The 21,899-nt window shown below is 40.3% G+C and overlaps 2 protein-coding genes across 4 annotated transcripts in view; one reads left to right on the forward strand and one right to left on the reverse strand.

Annotated features, from left to right (window-relative positions):
- Positions 1-9,662, reverse strand: part of STN1 (STN1 subunit of CST complex) — a 38,277-nt gene extending 28,615 nt beyond the window's left edge. For both annotated transcript variants that reach the window (XM_066554727.1, XM_066554729.1), the window contains exon 1: positions 9,608-9,662. The gene's annotated coding sequence lies outside the window, so the exon portion shown is untranslated. The remainder of the gene's footprint in view (positions 1-9,607) is intronic.
- A 656-nt stretch (positions 9,663-10,318) lies between these two features.
- The window catches only part of SLK (STE20 like kinase), a 49,246-nt gene continuing 37,665 nt past the window's right edge, over positions 10,319-21,899 (forward strand). For both annotated transcript variants that reach the window (XM_066555179.1, XM_066555180.1), the window contains exon 1: positions 10,319-10,648. In XM_066555179.1, coding sequence (XP_066411276.1) covers positions 10,499-10,648 — 150 coding nt within the window. In that variant the 5' untranslated portion in view covers positions 10,319-10,498. The remainder of the gene's footprint in view (positions 10,649-21,899) is intronic.

Genomic DNA, 21,899 nt, shown 5'->3' on the forward strand with positions numbered 1-21,899 from the left:
TTACTCAAAATCAGCCCTAGCCAATTAATTTCTTGGCTCATATTCTTGTGCCCACCATGTACCTTTTCCAAAAAAGGTAAACAGTCTTCCAGTCCCAGTGCAATTGAAACCTCAAAGAAGAGTATCTGTTTGCATGTTTCTTGTTGTCTTTTCTCCAAATTTGATTAACAACCAAAGCTCTTGGATAAAATTGCCTTAGCTTGAGATTAATAATTTTGAGCCAAGAAAATGTCTCTTGCCAGTGGCTGTCTGCAACTGCTCTGCAAGTGCTGGCACACTGCTGCAAAAACTCTTTCTCAAGTTAGCTGTAAAACAGAAACACAGAATTTATTCACTAATACAGGCAACTTAAACATCCTACCAGGCTTTCACTCTCCTCCAAAAGCTGCCACTACCATGCTAGCACTGACAATTTACACTGGAAACAGCTCCTAAACTGTTGGAGTTGCCAACCCAGTGCATTAAAACAACTTAAAGTCATCATTGGTTTTCTTGAATAAACTAGGCCAGAAACTGTGGCTGTCAAAAACTGCTCCATAGGTCAGCCATTCCTGCCACAGACAAAGCAACTTGTGGAAAGAGGAGCAGAGTCAACAGCTGGGTTTTATAACACCCTCTGTCATCTGAATTGAAATCATCTGTGTCTGAGTCAACACCCTATGTGACAAATGACTATTATCCAACTCTTCATGATCAGCAGAGGCAATTCCAGCATGGTACAGTCAAACCCACCATTTTTCAGGAAATGTTTTTAATTACCTACATCCACATATAACATTTTAAATTAAAACCAAATAAACCCATTGTATTATTATACAAGTAAATCTTACTGAACTGGGAAGTAAAGCTTTTGGTTACAGTTAATATGGAACAAAGATTCTAGACATGAAACTCACCCATAGGTTTTTAAAAAATACATAGTTAAAAGAAAGTATCCAACACCAGTAACAAGATTAACACCTTCACTGAGACCAAAACACCTCACTGAAAGGCAAAAAAAGGCTCCTGGAAAACAGCTGTTGGAAAACTATCCAACAGTAAGGTAAGGTCAGTTTGGAGCCACCTCCTACCTGGCTATTACAAATCAAGATGGGGCAAGCACTTTCAGTCTTTCATAATAAGCCACTTACTGCTTCTGTCATGTTAAATCCTGTCAGTTTTGATACTACATGCTACATGTCTTGTAGTTCTTACATATAAGTACAATTCCAATTTAAAGACATAGTTTCAAAACAAAATTAAGAAATCTAGAACTCCTCTGAACTTCCAGAAGTTTAGCACTTCCTGCAATGTTACTTGTACAAGGGTTTAACATTTGTCTAAGCTCTTCAGATAACAATTTACCAGAAGGAAGAATTATAGATTTTTTTTCTTAAAGATACTCCTTGAAATTCTAAACACTGTATGTCTTTTACTTACATTACTTTTTATTACAATACACTTCATTGGTAAGTGCAGAGCAAGACAAGAGGCCCACCACTGCAACCTTTAGCCAGTGGGGAATCTAACAACCCAGGAAGGCACTGCCCACAATGCCCATAAGGGAGGATATAGGTAGAGGCAAAAAAGCTGTTTTATCAATAAACTGACATGGCTGTTGTGTAACAGTCTTCCAGTGGAGTTAATGTCTCCATGTCAAAACTTGTAACATGTTTCCCTCCCTCTGATTTTACCTTTCCACAGCACTGCCAGGGAAACCTTCTGGACAGGGGCATGTGGCTGCAGAAGATCAAACAAACTGGCTCCTCCAACATCCACAGTCTTGGAAGGAATGGGGACAAAGCTTACAGTCCTAGATTGCCTCCTTTTGACATTGAAACTTGTTTTATATACAAGCTAAACCTTGAAACAAAGTTTTGGCACTCAATTTTCCAAAAGCCTGATTCTGAAAAAACTAACAGGGAAGAGTGTAACAAAATGAACAGTACAAGTAGCTCTTTCTGATCCTTGTCCCATGCATTAGATACAATTTCCCATGGATACAGAAATCTCTGTGGGAGAACATCCACTGGAACAGCTTGTCCAGAGGGGATGTGGAGTCTCCCTCATGGGAGACATTCCAGAACTGCCTGGACAGAATCCTCACTAATGTGGTCTAGGGGGCCCTGCTTGAGCAGGATGTTGGACCCTTCCAACCTTATCCATTCTGTGATTCTGTAATTTACTGATACAGCACAAAGGAATTAAGTAACAGAGAAAAGAGAATAAAAGTTAGATTTCCTACTCTGTTTTAGCAGTGTAACATAGATTTAGTGTCACTTCCTGAATGAACACTTTCAAATTTCATAAATCTGCATAGAAGTGACAAGATTGATTAATAGTTTTCTGAGGCTACTGTGCCTGTGGACTCCACAAGTTTGACTCAATTTCTAGACGCAAGCATTCCTGTCCATTTCCCTCCCTCCCCTTTAAACTGGTTTATGTATCTGGTCTAAATTAGAGCAGCTTCTGGAATAAGTCAGAATTTATATGAACATTCATAGCACTACAGAGCACTCCATTACAACCTGAGATTTCAAAATAATTAACCTATGATTTGGTTTTTGCCCATCCTTAAAAACTTGTTCGAAATCCCACTGAAAGGCACTAAATGGACAGAACATTTTTTAGATACTTGAAAGAAAATACCTCCCTGTGGCTGTAACTTCTTCCATGAATCACTGTCACAGTTAACATGATAAACTCATTACTATTTCCAACTTCTTGGTATGTAAAGAAACCAACAGCCTTTTATAAACTAATTTAAGTGTCTCCTTAATTGCATTTGAATTTGAAAAGATGTCATTTCCTACCTCATGCTCTGCAAGGAAGTCACTCCTGTACAATCTATCCAGAAAAATACATTAGTGCTCAGTCAGAAGCCACAGGAATGATTTTTCATGTAAGCAATTTTATTTCTTGCTACGATACAGTCCATGCAATGTAATGGGCTTTTTTGGCTTAATCCATGAATATCACAGTGTGCTACAAAACATAATTTTGAGGATTAGCTATTAAAGATCTCTTCTGTCAAAAAACAAACATTTCAGGGCACTTGAGACAAAAAGTGCATCACATCACAATACCCTGTTCTGTCATAAGCAAGTGCTAGTGGCCAAAGTTTGCACAGACTATTGTTGGACACACAGTAGCTGCTGTTTGCCTTAACAATTGCCATATTATTGCAGCTGTACCAAGATGAGATCCTGCAAGAAACCAAATTCTACTTTACAACAGTCAACTATTTTTTGCCTCATTTTCTAGGTAAAAAGAGAAGAACATTGCACGCACAGAAATTAGTACAAACATGGTTATAATACAAAAATAACATTATGCAATGAAAAACTTGGGGTTTTTTCCAATAAAATAATGTAATATTGTAAAGTCTAGCTTTACATGACTAAACAGTTGGTATCTCACATTCTGCGTTTTTTCCCCTTTTTGCTAGTAGACATATCTGCAATATTATCCACTGCAATGCCTCTGTTTGGGATAACACTAGGAAATCAATAGTCTTTAGTGTTATCTTTTTGTCAAATTTTCCTTTATTGTGTGTGTAGGAAGTGTTCCCTATTTGACAGGATGATATATTTTTAATAGTAATTGTAGAAGGCATAATAAACTTCCTGGTTATGCTTACCACATAACCAGGATTGGGTCTGATGGCTGGCCAGCCAGCCATAATTTAAAAAAAAAATTAATTTTCACATTACAGAACAAGTTATTTGGTCCCAAGATTCCAGAGCTGATCAGGATCACAAGAGAACACAAAGTCCATTCTGGAAAAAAAAAGACTCCTGGGAAACAGTGAAAGAAAATCAGGATTTACAGAAAGAAAAGCAGCAATACATGTGGGCTTTCTGTTCAGACACTTTTTTGTGCCAGTATTGACTGAGAGCAATACTGAGATGCAAAGCTATCTTTATCCCTTAATAAATTTCTAATCCTAGCTACTATGTGAACTAATGCAAATTTGAAAGCCACAAACAAAAAGAGCAAATCAGCTCATGACTGCTACGCAAGAGGAAAAGGTCTAATTACCATCTGGAGGAAAGGCAACCACGGTGCAGCGCTTGCAAGACATGCTTTCATGTGATTTAACTAAAGCTTCTAATAGCTATCAGATGGAGGGGGCTCCACAAGTTTGAAATAATTTGCTTTGTGTTCATGTACAGCTTTGATCAAATAAATCTCGTTTCAAATTAAATATAACCTCAAATTATTAAAATGGTTAGAAGGAATACAGCACTATACCTAAGAGTACTATAGTAATAAAGGATATTATTATTTTTAAAAAGTGTTCTAGATGGACTTAGTCCTGCATGGTTCTGTGAAAGATTGTTACAGTCATCACAATATGGAGAGAACTTTTTATTAGACTAAGTATTCTATGAGAAAAATGCAACTATTCACCAGTGCAGCTCAGTAGTTTAATATTAACTGAAAATTCCTATAAAAGGAACTTTTTGATTTAAATACAAACCAAAAAGTGTGCAGCCCTCTTGAAAAGCTTTATCTTGAGGATCTGAAGTTCTTAATTCCATTAGTCAACTAATCAAAGAGAACCAGCTATATAAGTTTCAAGTTGTTGACGCATTCCATTAAATCTTCTCACTCCCCTACAAAGACATATGACTATTTCTGAATATCAGTCTTGGAGAGGGTTTTCTTCCACATCAACTGGAAGCAATAAGAAAAAAATAAAGTTTGCTATAGCTTCAATAAAATCAACATGTTAAAAGTTGAATGGCTTTGAAATGCCATGTTTCCAAGAAATATTCTTGCATTATTTCTTGAAATATCTGATCCTTATTCAAACTTTGATATTTATATTATTGCTTTTTCCTCTGCCATTTAATTTCAGATAAAGTCTATTCAATAAAACATCATAGTTTACTTGGAAACATTCAGGTAACTCGGCAATTTTTATATTTGCTCTGTCATCATTCCCAGAAGTGTTGCTGACATCAAGAGAAAAGCACTCCAAGAGTTCTGCTGGCAATGGTGTCTCCATAGGTAGGAAGAACACCCATTATATGTTGCCAGGAAAACTCACCTCACACAGTCAAATACTGTGATAAAGTATCTAAAATGGGGAAGGTGAATTGCCCTGTGAAGATACATTTCCCCACTGACTGCTGAAAAAGTATGGCCAATTCAGATTAAACACACAGACTTTTCTGAAGGCAAAATTAGATCAATCCTATTCCTAAACATTTTAATATTCAATGTTTTTTTACTGCAAAACATCAAGCTATATCCTTATATGTTGAATCTTCCAAATGCCACGTTTCTATGGCAATTCTTAGATTAACTGGTCCTGCAGTAAGGCAGTAAAAAACCCCAAACCATATAATAAATAGTAGTATACCCAGGTTATTGATAGGAGCCTGAGTATTGATTCTGGCTAAGATATGGGCAAGCAAGAGTGTCCAACCTCTGGTATTATATTTTTTCCTGTTTGTATTATTTATGACTGAACTATTCGTGTTACTCATATCATAAACACTCACAAAATACTGAGTACAAGACTAAGTCTCTTTTTGTTCTTCATAACAGAAAGAGCAGTCTCTAAGACACAGCTCTATCGATGGTACATTTATTAGAAAGCCTTTAGGAGTGTGGTATATGCAGCATGTACAGGACAACCAAGGGGTGAGGCCCAGCTGCCTTTTGGGAAGGCACGTCCTGCTTGATCTCCTGAGCTCCTTTTATGACCAGATGATCCACCCAATGGATGAGGGAAAAGCTCTGGATGCTGTCCTATTGAAGACTTCAGCAAAGTTTTCAATCCTGTGTTCCACAGCATTCTCCTGGACAGGCTGGCAGCCCATGGCCTGGCCAGGGGCTCTCTTTGCTGGCCACAAAACTGCCTGGAGGGCTGTGCCAAGGGATCAGAGCTGGGAACAGCCCTGTTCAGCATCTGTATCCATCATCTGCATGGGGCATCGAGTGCACAAACACCACCAGGCTGGCAGGAGCCAAGGGAGGCTCTTGCAGGGGGATGTGGGCAGCTTGGATCAATGGGCTGAGGCCAGTGGCGTGAGGCTCAAGGAGGGCAAGTGCCAGGTCCTGCATTTGGTCACAACAGCCCCATGCAGAGCTACAGGCTGGGACAGAGGGGCTGGAAAATGGCCCAGAGGAAAAGAACCCAGGGGCACTGGTCAACAGCAGCTGATCATGAGCCAGGAGTTGCCCAGGTGGCCAAGAAGGCCAGTGGCATCGTGGCCTTTATCAGAAACAGTGTGAGCACAGGTCCAGGACAGCAATCATCCCCCTGCACTGGGTATCACTACAGCCATCTAGAAGCTACATTGGTGCTTAGACTGAAATGAGCCCAATACAGCACAAAGTGCTAACTTTGGGAACAGATCAGAGGAGAAATGGCAGAGCCGATGAAAAAAATGCCACCACACAACTAGAAAATATCAATAAAAACACGGGGTACATCGATTAAAGAGAACAGAAAGGACAGTGCTGAGTGCCAAAGGTGACAGACAGATTAAGATGGATGAAACAAGAATTACACTCCAGATTTAACCACAAACAAGCCACCTGTGACCTTACAGCAGTTCAATGAGCTCAATCACCACAAAGAATTTTGGAGATCAGTGAAAGCGTGGGTGGACAGAAAGTCAAGACAATATAAAAATATACCATTAAATATTTTGAAAGAACTGAAAATAGAATGTAGGACTGCAGTAAAAGGGCAATAAATCTTGTGAAGAACACATTTCAAATTAAATTTCTGAAGTGTTTACTTTCAATTAAGAGAAATTGGAGCAGTTTAAAAGAAACAGCTTAAAGAGGGAGCTAGGAACAGTGGCAAGTGTAAGTGATTGAGTCAATGAGAAAGGATGGTGATATTAAGCAGCAGGAAGTATAAAGGAGATTTCTAATTCACAAAGAGATGAAAAAGATTGTCATAAAGAGTTTACAGCTATTTTAAGCCAGTATATTTGATGCACAATCAAGATAGCTCTTTAACATCTTTAACATCTTCCCCTGACATTTAAAGGAAGCAATGAATTTTCAAAAAGCATCTTTAAATTCCTAAAGGAAAAATTTTAATAAAATTCACTTTTACCTTTTTATCCTTACCATCTGGAAACATTTACAGTTGCTAAGAACTCCTGCTATAAGGAACAAAAAAAAATCCCACACACAAAATCCAGGCTTCATACAGCCTCCTCCAAACCAGGAAGTCACAGCAAATTGGGAAGGATTTGCTACTAGTACTTAACCTTCACCTCATGGAGTTTATTTTCAGGATTGAGTGGCAAGCTGTAATTCCAGAGTGAAAGAATAAGGAAAAAAATGAGACAGAGTCATAGTTTTCCTTTTCATATATCCTGGTTTTATCTTGAATTATTTGTTGAAGAATAAGAAAGAAGAAGTTAAAAGCAAAGCCTCATCACTAGATTAAGTGCTCCTTTCTCATACCAGACTTTCATCTGGTATTTTCAATGTTATATGAATGAAAAGCTCTGTGGAACAGGCAGACTGTTTATACAAGTCTAAAGCAGCACACATGCAGTACCTGCTAAGGTTCAGTCATTGGTAGGAAGGCACCAAGCTCTGCTCTGAGCCCCCTTTGTCACACAGGAACTGCCCCAGGCAGAGATGCTGTGTGTGAGCTCTGCACAGCCCAACGTTTGTAACAGAGCTGAGGCAGAACCAGGCCCTGCTATCCCAGCCCACAGCTGCCACCTCAACTGCTCTTGTTCACATATAACTTACCAAATTTTCTTTTAGTTTTGCATTTCTTTCCAGTTATTACAAACTCTAACATTCACACATAAACACCCCCATGCCCCCCTTCCACTTCCTTGCCATTAACCCTGAGGCTAAAGAAAAGATAATCCTGCCTCAATACAAGGAATCCATGCTATGGCTTTGGATTCCTTCTTCCCTCCATCCTCTATCAACCAGTCAGTTTAAATAAACCTACAGAAATTAGTGCCAAAGCACCTTTTATCCAACAGAAAGCAAGTTAAAATAAAAATATTAAATTACAAATATTAACGAAAATTATTATTTAAGCCATAATTGTATTTTAATATTCAAATCAAAGCTATCATCCCACCTGAAGGGGCAAAAGAAAAATTATAGAGAAGTAAAAGAAACCGAACTTTAAAAATTAAGATATGAGAAGTTAAATTGTTGCTGGTAACACTCTCTTTGTTATTGTATTTAATTCAAACTATCTGAATGAAACTTGCCTAGGAAATTAATAGGTGGAGCCAGCCAGCCAGATCACAGAAGATAAAACAGATCCTTGGGACTGCAGTTGTCTCTTGGTTTTGCCCACACACACATAAACAGCCTTGGTTTTATCACCCTCCTGAACAGTTTTACCTTTTGTGGCAGAGCCATCAGTACAAGGAACCCATAAACCTGAATACCATTTTTGAAAAACAAACGCTGATTATTACAACAAATCAGTTTAGCAAGAGTACTTGAAAGGCTCTCTATTCATAGGGTGGGACTACTGATTTTATACAGTTTAAAGAAATTGACTCATGACAGAACACTGTTGTTCGATTCATAAGCGCTTTGTGTCAGGGGCATCTCAATGCCTCATTATTATTACTGAATTTACACACGGACTATCCTCCTCATTTAGCAAACTACTGTCACGCTAATAAAATGGTCTGGGGAATGATGCACACCACAGGCTTGATCTTCAGAAGCTCATCACGCAGCTTAAGCTAATGGCAATTGCAGGCACTCAGGTTCATACGAGGATACGGCATTACACGATTTTCCCTGGGTGTTTGTCTCACTGTCAGATGTCTCTGAGGTCTCAGCATCGCCTCAGCTGCTGCTGGATGGACTTGCAGCCCGTCACAGCCCAAACTCTGTGCCCAGGTCTGCTAATTGCCCCTAATCCAGGCAACGGGAACGCCTCTTGCTTTCAAGTGAGGAAACGCCCCACATTGGGTGGCATGTACACAACACAACTATTAAAATGCAATTATACTTCAGGGTGAGGAAGGAATCAGTTGTGGGAAGAGAAGGTTGTGAGATAAGGAAATTCAGGCCTGTCCCAGAGATTAAATAAAATACCGAAGATACCAAACGGGCAGCACAAGAACAACGCACCCTGCTATGACAGAAGATAAACCCGTAGCAGGTGTAGGGACAGCACCGGACCACAAACAAAGGAAAGTTTTCCAACGCCGTTTGTTGCTATCCATGCTTTCCTCAGAGCTCCACGTCCAAGCCCGAGGCCCCCAGGAGGCACTACCTGCCCTCACAGCGCTCCTGACACACACAGCGAGCCCCTCAGGGCCCCCCGCTCCCGCGGCGGGCCTGGGGACTCAGGACACCCAGCCAGCCCTGAGGGGAAGCTGTGCCCCGCCTAGGGAGCATCAGCCTCTACACAGGGCTGGGGACACCCTCCTTGCGCGGCAGGGAGAGGCGGGGGGGGTGTCCTTCGGGATCAGAGGAAAAAGGGTCTCTATACCACACGTCCCTCCCGTAACGGCACACAGCGGACTAAAGGAAAGAGGGCAGAGGGAGGGACGAGCACTTGGTCCCGACACCGGCGCTGCCGCGCTACTCTAAGCTACGAGGTGGGGGGGTGAGGGCGTCCCCCTCCATCTTGAGCCCGACACCGACTTACCCGCCCGGAGCCTCCGCGCGCTCCTATTGGCTGGGGTGGCGGCGGCCGCGTCACGTGGGCAGGACAAGCCCCTCCTCTTCCCCTCGCCGGTGCGGGGCCCGAGCCGTTGGCGAGGGAGGGCGGCGCGCGTGCTGCCGGTGCGGCGCGTGCGCACGCGCCGGGGAAAAGGGGGAGCAGCGGGGGCGCGCGCTGCTACGCGTGCGCCGGCGGCGGAGCGGCGGGAGGGGCGCGAGGCGGTTCCGGGAGCGCGGGAAGAGGGGCGGGAGCGCTGGGCGCACGCGCCGGCGGCGGGCGGGAGCGAGGGCGGAGGGGGCGGAGGTGCCGCCGGTGCCGCCCCGCAGGAAGCGGAGCCGCCCGGGCCCCGCTCCGCGACAGGGCGAGGGAGCGAGCGAGTGGGAGAGAGGCCGGTAGTGAAGCGTCATTTTCCGCCGCGGTGCCGCCCCGGGACGCCGCTCCGTGAGGACACCGGCCGGGAGCCTGGAGCGGGGCAGCCTCCGCCCCTCCCTGCATCCGCCCCGTCCTGCGAGGCGGGACGTGACCGCTCCCCGCTGCCCGGCGCGCAGCAGCTGCCCCCTCCCAGCGGAGCCGTGACCCCTCCTCCGGCTCCGCCGCCGCCCGTCCCGAGGAGCGAGCCCGGCACTTGTTGCTGCCGTGATGGTGACCGGCCCGGCCGAGTAGGCACCGCCAAGCCCGTCTGGGAGAGCAGCGCCGAGCCCGGCCCCGTTCGGGGCATCGCGGGGTGTTGTCTCCCCGCAGTGACGGCGCTTCCCGGGCGACGCCAAGACTTTGGTCTCCGCGTGGGAATCGCGCCCGGCATCACCGCCCGCGCCAGGTGGTCCCGGCGGGCGGAGGGGGCACCGCCGCCCGCCCCATCCCTGGGCTGCAGCCAAGATGTCCTTCTTCAACTTTCGTAAGATCTTTAAGCTGGGTGGCGAGAAGAAGAAGAAACAATACGAGCACGTCAAGAGGGATTTGAACCCGGAGGAGTTCTGGGAAATCATAGGAGAGCTGGGCGATGGTGCTTTCGGTAAAGTGTTCAAGGTAAGGGCGGGCAGCGCGGCTCGCTTGTGTTCTCATAGCTGAGAAGTGACTCGGAGCGTTGCCGGTGCCCGCAGCGCTGCCTCGGGATCCCTGTCTGCCGGCTCCCTCTCCTCGGGATCCCTGTCTGCCGGCTCCCTCTCCTCGGGATCCCTGTCTGCCGGCTCCCTCTCCTCGGGATCCCTCTGGCAGCGCCGAGTTCGGGACAGCTCGGCTGGGGCGCTGAGCGCTGCGGGGGGACGCGGCCGGAGGCAGAGCGGGGCATCCCGGCGCCTCTTGGGCCACGGAGCCTCGTGAAACTAAAGATAGAAAAGACCTATTAGGTCATTGTCCCGCCTTTGCTCCACCCTGCCCGCTGCTGGATTGCTCACTTCTCTGTGTTTTGGGTTTTTTTGGGACTCGTGTACAGTATGGCTGCTAACCTTACAAAGACTGCATTTTCTTAGATCCGAAGTTTATACTTTTTTTTTTTTTTCCCTGTACGGAAAGGAACCCCATGAGCAGTAAAACTGACTGTGTTTAGTGCACAGAGCCAGGCTGTCGTCACTTTAATGGGCATGCTCCCATCTTGTTCCATGTGGAGTTGAATTAAACAGCTGTGTTCTCCTGGCTTTCCCTGTGTGCCGGAATCCATGTGTTGGATCTCCTAACTTCTGTCAGTGGTTTGCTCTTTAAATCTTTAAGTGCACTGGTACAAGTAGGGTTTTTAAGGATGCTTATCTAGAATTTATCAAGCCAAGTAGACTACAATGACATAGATACAACCCTGCTAGTGTTTGACGAGACTTCAGCTTTCAGGCAAACCTTCAGCTACTTGCCCCTTTTACTACAAGGGTATTAATTAATGCTCCGTGTTTGGTTTACGGATAGCCTGGAAGAAGCATCCTGGTGGATAAGCATAAGAGAATTGGGAACTGACATGAATTGAAGCTCTAGAGCTGGTTCTGGAGACTAAGAGAAAATAGCATGAGAGGATGGCATTTACAGTCTTTCTGAGAGCTAATTCGGTCAAGAAACATACCTTAGAGTACTGCATTTGAGTTTATGAAATCTGGGTGCTCATGAAACTTGTGCTATTTTTGGTAGAAGTTATTTTAGGTTCTGTTGTACTGTGGTGGTATCACCTGTTTGTATATTTGAGCAGAAGTGCCACAGTACGGTCAGAATGTTAGGTGGGGTCATTTCACCCAAGGAATTTGTGTCAATGTTCTATATTAAGAACATCTAGTTTATTTAGACACTGGTGTAGTACACAGTCTAGATGGTGGTTCTTTTGTCAGTTTTGAAGATTTGAGTTCTGGGTTTTTTTTTTTTTCTTAAAAAGGCTGGGAATATGTCTGAAGTTGCTCTATCATAAAGCCTGCTCACCACAAAAACATAATATCTTTAACAGTGGTTCCCGAGTATTAAAGTTTTAATTTGAGCTTTATAGTGGAGTTTTCATTCCCATTTTTTGAAAATATGCCTCAGATATAATACTAAATGTGTTTTCCTCTTCCCCCACGTGCACTTCCCCTCCCATCTTCAAACCTCACTTCATCTGTAGGCATGTCTGTATTAGCAGTAGTAGTTGAGGAAGGTGTCTGAGCAAGGCAGCTGGTAAAATTTGCATTTCAGTGTACTCTGTACACAAACAGGAGAATGTTTTCCACTTGGATGTCATTTTTCACTTCGAGATTTAATTCTGACTGAAATGACAGAGTTCACTGTTAAAATTGATCATAGGCAGAATTACAGATGTGGTTGCTCTGGTCAACTTGTTGAAGTTGGCCCTTATGAGAATTAACAGGCAGTATTACTGGAAAAAAATGTCCCATTTGAAAAAAAAAGTATGTTACTGCATGTGTTCATCAGCATTCTTTTTGTTTCCATCTAGTTTGAGAAGGAGGCTTACACACAGATACAAATTGTACTTGTGTTCCTGCACCTGAGTGTGCTTCCCCAAGAAACTGTGCGGAAAGCAGGAAAGGTGTGTTAGGTTGTTCTTTCATGGATATACACCTCAAATGAGAAGCTGCAGGAATAGACATTCAATTCCTTCTCAAATTTTGAATTCAAAACTGTAAGCCAGAACAAAGCTCTCAAGAATGCTTGAAGACTTTGTCTTTAGGTAATGGAAGCATGGGGGTTGGGGTTTTCATTTTGTGTAATGGGATTTTGTTTTGTTTGCCAACCCCCCCCCTTCCCCCATCACCCTAGTGTCAGTTACATTTGCCAAAAGTACATTTGCCTTTGTTTAAGATCTTAGGATCTGTGTGTGACAGCGTTTTGGCAGATGCATGTTAAAATGGAATTGCCATATAAATGTTTGTATACTTTGAATTTCTAAAAAGTAGGTTAGATTGGTTGCATGCTATGATTTCCCATAGAGGGGTAATTAGTTTAGTTGTGTAACTGATCTTCTGAACAAAGTGTCAAATATTAAAGTAAAAACTCAAAACCAGCTCTAAATGATTCTGACAGTACTTGGAAGCCTCCCTGATTAAATTATTTACTTAGAAACGCTGTCCAGTGATAATTCATTTTGTGTACAGAAGTCTTAAGGTCATTGAAAACTTGTGATTCATTCTCCTTCTTTGCAATCAAGTACAAGGATCTTGCTTATTTTTTTAATACCTTAACCAAATTTCTAGAAGAGCTTATTTCCTTTGAAGCTGTTTGTTGCAGCATTCTAAGGGTTTTTGAGTTCTGACAGTTCATACATTTGTATTCACAGACCTGTAAGTAATGTTCAGAAATACTCTGTTTCAACTGCTGTTGCAAGTCTTTTGTGATCAGGGGAGCTCTGTAATTGCAGATTACTGATGGCAAAGGTTTTATAGCCCTGTAGAACATTTTATTCTGGCCCTTTTCAAGCTCTTCAAAGAGGCCACTTTTAGGCTGTTTTCTTTTTGCTCTTGGATAATGAGTAATGGTGTGGATTTCTGTCCTTTTACAATTTATAGATCATTACAGTACTTCAGTGTCAGGTGATGGTTCTGGAAAAGAATTTCGAGTTTCCTGATGATAGATTTTTTTTCTAATCTCTTTTATGTGCTCTTCATGGATTATTTAGAATTACTGAGTGGACTGCTAGAGTTCTGATGGACACTGGAGGCTGATTCCAACTTTGAAATTTGGCAGTCAGAGATGAAAAGCTCCTAAAACAAAAGAGGGACATTTTGAAACTGCTCTTGATTTGATTAGGTTAAGTGCCCTGAAAAAACCATGGACTCTTATTGTAATTACATCAGTTTGCTTTAGAAAGTAGTTACATTATTATATCATGTTGCTGCATTGTGCGTTCTAGTACCCTGTTGTGTCAAATCGAAATTCTGTGCACATTGTAAACATTGCTTCAAGGTAGATCAGTGTGTTCATGACTTTCATCAACTTTAAACTATCTTCTGAATTCCCAGAAGTAAATATTCAGATGGTGTGAAAACAGACCATTCAAATGCCTGATGTGATGTGTGACTCGTTCTTGCTACAGATACCTGCATTTTCATTAATGATGTTTGTCTTCCTCAGTTAATCTTTTGAATTAAATAAAGTCTTGGGCCTTTATTTCAGTAAAATTTGCCAGCCTCTTTTGGCAGTAAGAACATTGTACACTCATATACAAGATTTACATTGCAGAAAGGCATTTTCATAGTGTCTAGTTGTCTCTGAGCCCTTTACTAGGGGATACTACTCCAAGAAATTAATGTACTTTTAGCCATGATTACGATTTTTATGGGTGCCATTTGCACAAATGTACTAATTTTAAGTCTTCTGTGGGAACAGATTCTATAGAGGTAAAACATATGTGGCACTATATGCTATAAGACAGAGTATCTCTATATGGTATGTGTATATAGAGATAGTATATATATTTTAATTATTATTAGGGAATCCTTTGGACTTGTCTGCTTAGAATTTCATTCAGGCTTCTTTGTTTGAACTGGAGTGTTCTGCCCCTTTATAGTATTACACTAATTAATTACACTAAATCTAAGATGTTGGAAGCATTGTGTATACAAAAGTTGTCTTAAGAGTTCAGAAAATGAAATGAAAACTTCATATGAAGTTACTAGCACAAGTTTTCCAGCTCTGAGCAATTAACTGGTGCTCGGTTAAAAAAAAATCTGTTTTAAGTTCAGAGAAGAAATTTTGTGCGAGCTGATAACCCTAATCATGGTGAACAGCATCACCCAATTGCATTAATCTCTGAAAATTATAACTACATTAAGTGTTCATATTTACTTCTATTGGCAGAAGTTGCCAGTACCAGCTCATCTCTGGCTGGTCATAGTGGACTTTGGACAAGAGTGTTTCTTCAAGTCAAATAATTCAATGCTTTTGCTTCATTTAAGTTTTTGTATCTGTATTTGAAACCATCTTATCTATAATGTGCCTATATGACTTACAGGACAGCCTGGTTTTGCCTTAATGTCTTCTACAGCAGGTAGAAACAAATAGAATTTTTAAGTAGTGATTTAATAAGAATGGACTAATTATGTCATTTAATGATTATGTGCTCTCAATTCCTTTCAATATTTAAATATGAACTGACTACTGGTAGCTGCTGAGAAGTACTTTTTTGTACCACTAACATATTAACTTATTTTCTAATCCTAGAAAATGCATTAATTAGTCTGACCTATAAACAAATAAGGGCCAGAACAAGGAAAATTCATACTTCCTAACTTCTTTGGTCTTACTTACAGCACATTGTTCTAAATTCCTGCAGTTGGATATTTCAATTTGAAGTTATCCAGATGATAGTAATGGATCATGCTGCTTCCTTCCTAGGGTGGATATCTTTTAGATCCGTAACCTAGGAATCCCAAGAACTGATTTTGACCACTTAGTATATCTAAGCTTGAAGCACAGATAGGCTTTGTTTTTTCTACTCTTTATCTTTTTACTGATGTGGTGTCATTAGTTCCACTAATTCTTTAGAAGAATTTGGTAGAACTGTTGAAACTTTGCAGACATTCCTTTATGGATGATATAGTTCCCTGTGGAAGGACGTTGCTTGAGTTTGTCCGAAGTCCTGCATGTTTGCTACTAGTTAGAAGATAAACTTATATTTGAAAGTTTCCAGTCAAACACGGTGTTTCACAGACAAGTTTCATGTGGTTCTGCCATGAGCCCAGACCTGGAAAGAAATAGCAGGTGAAAATGTTCTAAATTGAAGTTGAATACAGAAGAATGAATCAGTGGTGCAGAACTCTTGGCAATTTTGATTAAAATTGTTTGCTATAACAAATATGGTTTCTTTTAATTTATTTTCATTCATAATTGACTATATAAGTTGACCTCTTATTAAACTGGAGCAGTGGAATGGTGCAGTTGCCCTCAGGAGATCTGAATTAATAATATTCTCTAAAGTGCTGTGTTGCTTTGTTTAGCCATTGAGGCATTAGCAGATAGAGGAGATATGAGAGTTGATTTACTCTCAAGAGAGTAATGTATAAGGTGCCAATATAACATTTTAAATATTTAGTCTAAGTGAAACAGAACTAAACTTTACTTAAGGCTTGCTATGAACAGTAATCTCTGTAAAAGTAGTCTGAGTCTTCTAGGGCTGCTGTGAATGATGAAAAAAGATGCATGACAGTTCATAGAAGGCAAATGATTGTAATCTTGCTGATCAGCTTGGTGCCTTGCCCTACAATGTTATCTTTATTTTCACACTATTGCAGTTTTAGCCTGATTAGAAGATACCAGATAAGGAAAAGGGAGTATCTGTTTTAAACTCTGGGAAATCTGTCAAAGGGAAAACTTTACAGAGCTCTTTACACCTATTGTCACTCTAGCTAAGTTTTCTGAGGAAATGGTACTGCCAGAAAGTCATCTGTAAATTGTGGACTGAGATAACTTGCTTGACTGAAATGGCTACCAGTTACTTACTTTTCCTTTTTGTCTGTAGCAAGGAAATATTCAAAAGGAGCAGAGCACGTGTCTCTCTTTTTGGACATATTTGCATCACTTGGCTTGAAATCAGCATCACAATACTTAACTTATGAGTAATGTATTGTCTATTGCATTTGGTACTAAAACTGCAGACAGTTTGTGGAGGATAATTATAGAATGCTTATGATCAGTTCTTGGTAAGGTAGTCATCTTTTCCAAGGTGTGAGCATAGTTATGTAAACTGTTTAAAACTCCAAGTAAATAGGAACTCATTATTTGATTTTATTCATGTTTATTAAGTTCCCTTTTGTTTTTTTTCATGTCATCTGATATATTTCTTAGCTAACTGTTTGTGTAACTGTTTGGACTGTGGTTTCTTGTCTGGATTGTAAAACTTCACATTTCAAAACTAAACGTGACTGTTTCAAGTTAAATAGATTGCAGAATGAAGCTTCTTTAAACTATTCTGACTTAGTGAAATAATTCTTCTATCTTAAGTTACATGCAGTCCTTTTAATTAAATAATTCTGCTCTGGGTTTTTTGGGGGGTTTTGTTGATTTTTGGGGTTTGTTAACAGTTTTATAGAGAATGTGGCTAAATCTTTAATCATTGTCAGAGTCCTCCAGAGCTACAAGCCTTCAAGTAGTAACACACATGTTAGAGTGTTGCAGAGCAATAGTTGAAAGGTTTCTGTTGGTAATGACTGAAATTATAGTTTTGACCACCCTGTAAACAATATTTTAGAAATAATTTGTTGGGTTTGTATTTGCAAATATCCCAATCCCCAGTCTGAGATTTCTTTTTATTTGATTTTGTCATTGTTTAAATTGAGTACACTTAGGAATTCCATGTTTTGTGGGCCATGACCCACGTTTTGAGAATCTCCTAAGATTGTAAACATCATTTTCCTTCAATGGCAGTTGCGTCTCTGTTCAAGAGAAGTCTGTAATTAAACTCTCTGATTTGAGATTTTAAATACATTCCTTGAGACCCTGGTGGCTGATGTGTCATTTATAAATACTTTTTCAGTCTTTGCTTCTTTGTGCTTCCCCAATAACCTTTAATTATATTCAGATTATACACAGAGTTGACAAATTCATAGTGTCTCACCTCTTTTGCCTATTGTCTTATTTTACAGTAGCTGCCAAATTAGTCAACTACAATGCTTGTGCTATCTTTTCTTTTGATACTGTTTGGATTGTTCCAGTTTTCTATGTTTAGTGATGGAAAAGCCATGAAATTTACTGTTAGAAAACAAAGCAGATGGAATTAATAGCACAGAAAGCAGACTGATTTAATAGCACAGAGTAAAAAAGTGATGTTTTATAATTTTTCTCCAAAACCATATAAAATTCTCCCCCTAGCTCATATTTAATGACTTTTTAACATGATTACAGCTTGAAAGAAATTTTAAGTCTCAGATATATCTCAAATGTGTCAACTGTGGAAATACAGTTTCTCCACTCACAAATGGGAAGGAATTTTTATTAGAAGAAAAAAGACCCAGTATTTGAGGAATTTGTTTGAAGGATGTCAGGCAATAAAGATTGTCTAATATTCAATAAAAGCTAGTAGGGTACCTCACACCATTTTCTAATGGTATTCATACTTCAACAGAAAATGAAGGCTTTACTGGAAATGTTAATTTCTACTGGCATTTCAGATTTTCTGTTGAATATGCTCTAAATTCATGACACAAACCAACTGAAGTATATGCAGCAGCAGATTTACCTGAAGGAAAAAAATTGCAATAAAACGTTAATGTAAGATTCTTTTAATATTTAATTCACCTGCTTAAATTACTTGGTTTTAGGAAGATATGGTGTTTCTTGAAGGAGTTTTCAATGTATGTAAATGCAAGTTAAAATATTCAAGTTCTAGATTTGTCCCTGGTGGTGTTCCTTATTTTTTTAAAATTATTTTGGATTAAGACTGAATTTTTCAGTATTTTGTGGGATTGCATGTGTGTGTATAGAGAGGCTAATGTAAGAGCTAAGCATGAATTGTAAATTGGAAACTGAGTGAGGCACAAAGTATTTCCCCTCTGCCTTGCATGTTTGTATTTTTTAGCTATTTTCTAATTAGGTGATTGCCTGTAGCCTAGAGCAAGAAATTGCTCAAACCTAGACTCATGCTTGAATCAAGTTCCACACAAAATGTAGCTTAAAGAATATTCTGACTACCTGAGGCATGCTATTCTATGATATGATTTTCAAATTTTACATAACTTTCTGTGGAGAAGAACATGAAGTGAAAAGTTAAGACCTTACTGCAATAGTCAAATCAATTTATTGATTAGTGTTTAACTAAATCTCTTGTTACTACAGAGGACTGACTGTTACCTTCAAGTGTCCATCCTGAAAATTTATCTGTTTCAGAAAATTTGAAAACGAAGGATGCCATTGTGACTAAACAAACTTTATTATTTTCAGGATGATTTTTTCTGCAGTTGCAATAATGCAGTTATTTAAAATGAGTGGGCAAACAGAAAGTAAAATTTTTGTGGCAGGGAAACCATTACCCCAGAACTGTGATTGTGCCTTACATCACAATTGGTTTACTTGGTATGGAAGCAATGGTGAATCCCCATCCTAAGGCAGAATTGGGTTTTAATCCATTTAATTTAGTAATGAGCTGGGGGAAGACTGTCCCTTTGCTTTCTTCATATCTCTTTGAATGTCCTTTTAGATCTGAGACTTCCTCGTTAAAGGAGGACTTTAAGGAACTGGGTTTTGTCTCCAGAAATGTTTAGTCATAGCTGTGATTCAGAAAGGGTTCTGAGGAAAGTTACTGTAACTTTGTCAGTGATAGTGTAATAACTTGGCAAGATTTTTTACTAAGGATTTTATTATTTCTTTATCTCCTAGGTAATGGTTCTCCTGAAACAGGTTTATGCTGTAAAAACAAAAGGTTTTCTCCAATACTTCTACACTGTGCATTATAGAAGAAAACTTTTAAATTGTATTTCTAAATAGTATTTTACCAGGAAAATAGTTAATACCTTTGTAATCAAAAGGCAGTAAAACAATAATAGAGAAATGTTTATTGAGTACCTCAGCAAAAATGAAAATGTTGCAGTTAACCCTCATCTCCTTCACAACCATTGTCTGAATCAGGATTTATTCAATTCACATGGTGCCTTTTTTATTTTGTAAAGTTCAGTCATGTTCCTGCCCCACCTTCAGCTTTTCCTGTTTAAGGCCCAACCTTTTTAGTCTGCTTACTATAAGACAACAGCTTGGCCCTTTAATAATTTTGATTGTCCTTCTCATTCTCTTACTTTCTTCTGTGGATGCTACAAATGCTTCAGTTCACCATTCAGGCAAAAATTCTCTGGGTTTCATTGTTGGATAGTCAAGGGTCAGAAACTCAGGTCTGTGCAGCTACAGCAGCACACTGTGAGCTGTGCTCATCGTGGAGCATTATAGTCAGAATAGTTTGAGCAGGAATTATCCCCAAAACAAACTCAAATCATCCCAGTAATGTGGAGAAATGGATACTCTCAGAGTTAAGCTGAGCTTTTTTAGTCTTTCACTCTTTCCAACTAGTTTTTGCTATTAGTGGAGATGTACTAACCAAGTTTAAAAGTAACCTGTCTGCTATTTTTCACACTTTCTGGGAAGGAAAGTGTGAAAACTTCAAAATCACCATTTAAACAATACTGAGAAGTGTTTCCTGTTGACAGGGATAGCTGGGGTACCTGACAATGTCCCCTTTCCTCTTGGCTGTAGCTCGAATTTCAAACTGTCTCTTGGTAGCAAATATAGGGGTTCTGGCCAGCTTAAGAGCCCAGTAAGCTGCCTGTTGATTTTTGTGTTGCATTTGAATAAAAACAAACAAAACCCCCACACACTGGCCTTAGCACTTAAAAGTGAAATATAAAAAGGAGCTCATGTACAGGCTTGTTTTCCTCTACTGTTTGTGGTGTTTGTTTCAGCGTTTATTGATGCTGTTGTAAATTTGTGGACTTTATAAAGGCCCGACATAGGACCTCACTTTTAGCCAGTGCAATATAAAGATTATTCTGAATCCCTAAAAAGCATTTAAACACTGTGGAACTGTGATATTTACTAAGTGAAACAGTCAACAACACATTGCTGTCCAAAGCAGTGCATTTTAGTAAGTGCAGGAGTGACACTGAAATGATGAGTGTCAGGGTCTTACCGTGACTCTTTTCCACAGCAGTTTGGGCTGGCGCAGGTCGGTGCAGGCAGGGTTCTGGCAGGGGATTGTCCTTCCCACATCCTTCCTTGTGACAGGCCTGGTGCTTGCCAACCCCGTGCTGATCTGCTTCAGGAACTAAGCCATGCAAAAGCTGATTGTCCATGTAATCTTCTTGGCTGCCCAGGCCAGCTCACGAGAGGGCCAGACAAGGGACACTGCCAATGGAAGGGAAAATTGACAGCGCGTTGTCAGCATTGGCTTCAGTAGCTGTCAAAGGGTTGCATATTAATATTGTGGAGTTGTTAAGGTATGTCAGATGAATGCTTTTAGTCAGGACAAAAGGAAAAATGGACTTGTTCCTGTTGTAGGAGCCATTTGCTGTTAGCAACTACTAAGGAAAAGGTACTTATGGGAAATGCTGGTGGTGTTTTTATCAGCCAGTGGTTCTGTCCCTTAGCACCACTGAGGTCCATGCTAGGTGCATTCTGTTATTTAGGCATAACTGCAACTTGACTATAAGCCCATGATCCCAGTTTTAGTTCAGGTGGTGATTCTCTTTTCTACTTTAGATATGCTCAATAGCTGATAGAAAAGATTGAAAATTTTCTAAGACTTCTTATTTGGCACTAAATCTAACTGATATGAGGAAAGTACAGAAAACTGAATTGAATTTGAGTTGAGTAAGGTGTTCTGGAGCAAGAAGTGGCTTTGATAATTTTCCAAAGGGAATGGAATTCTTTGTTCCCTCTCACTGTACAAATGTACAACAAAAGATAGTCATCTGCTTCAAAAAGCTTTCAGCCTAATATTCAATTAAAAGAAAAAAACTTAAGAGATAGAGAAGAAGAAAAATAAATGAAGTGATTTCCTCCTCGTAGGAGCCATGCAACATCACTTCTTGAGGACATGGACAAGATAAAGCTTCCATAATTCCATGAGAAGTAGCATTGCCACACAGTTATGAGGCAAGAACAAGCACAGGAGATGTTCAGGAAGAAGCATTAACTGTTCAATGTTACCATGACTCTCAACAGGTCTGTCAGAGGAAGAACAATGTTCCAACATTAGGTGAAAACCTTATATTGATAAATGTTTGTTAGTTGCAGATGCCTGAGTAACAGACTACGTTTTCCTTTGCACATTTTGTGCATTGTGCTTTTCACAGACTTGAAAAATTTTTTCTTTATTTGTATATCTGGGTTTTTTTAA

The sequence above is a fragment of the Molothrus aeneus genome, chromosome 8 (assembly GCF_037042795.1).
Source record: "Molothrus aeneus isolate 106 chromosome 8, BPBGC_Maene_1.0, whole genome shotgun sequence".
In the NCBI taxonomy this organism is placed as follows: Eukaryota; Metazoa; Chordata; class Aves; order Passeriformes; family Icteridae; genus Molothrus; species Molothrus aeneus.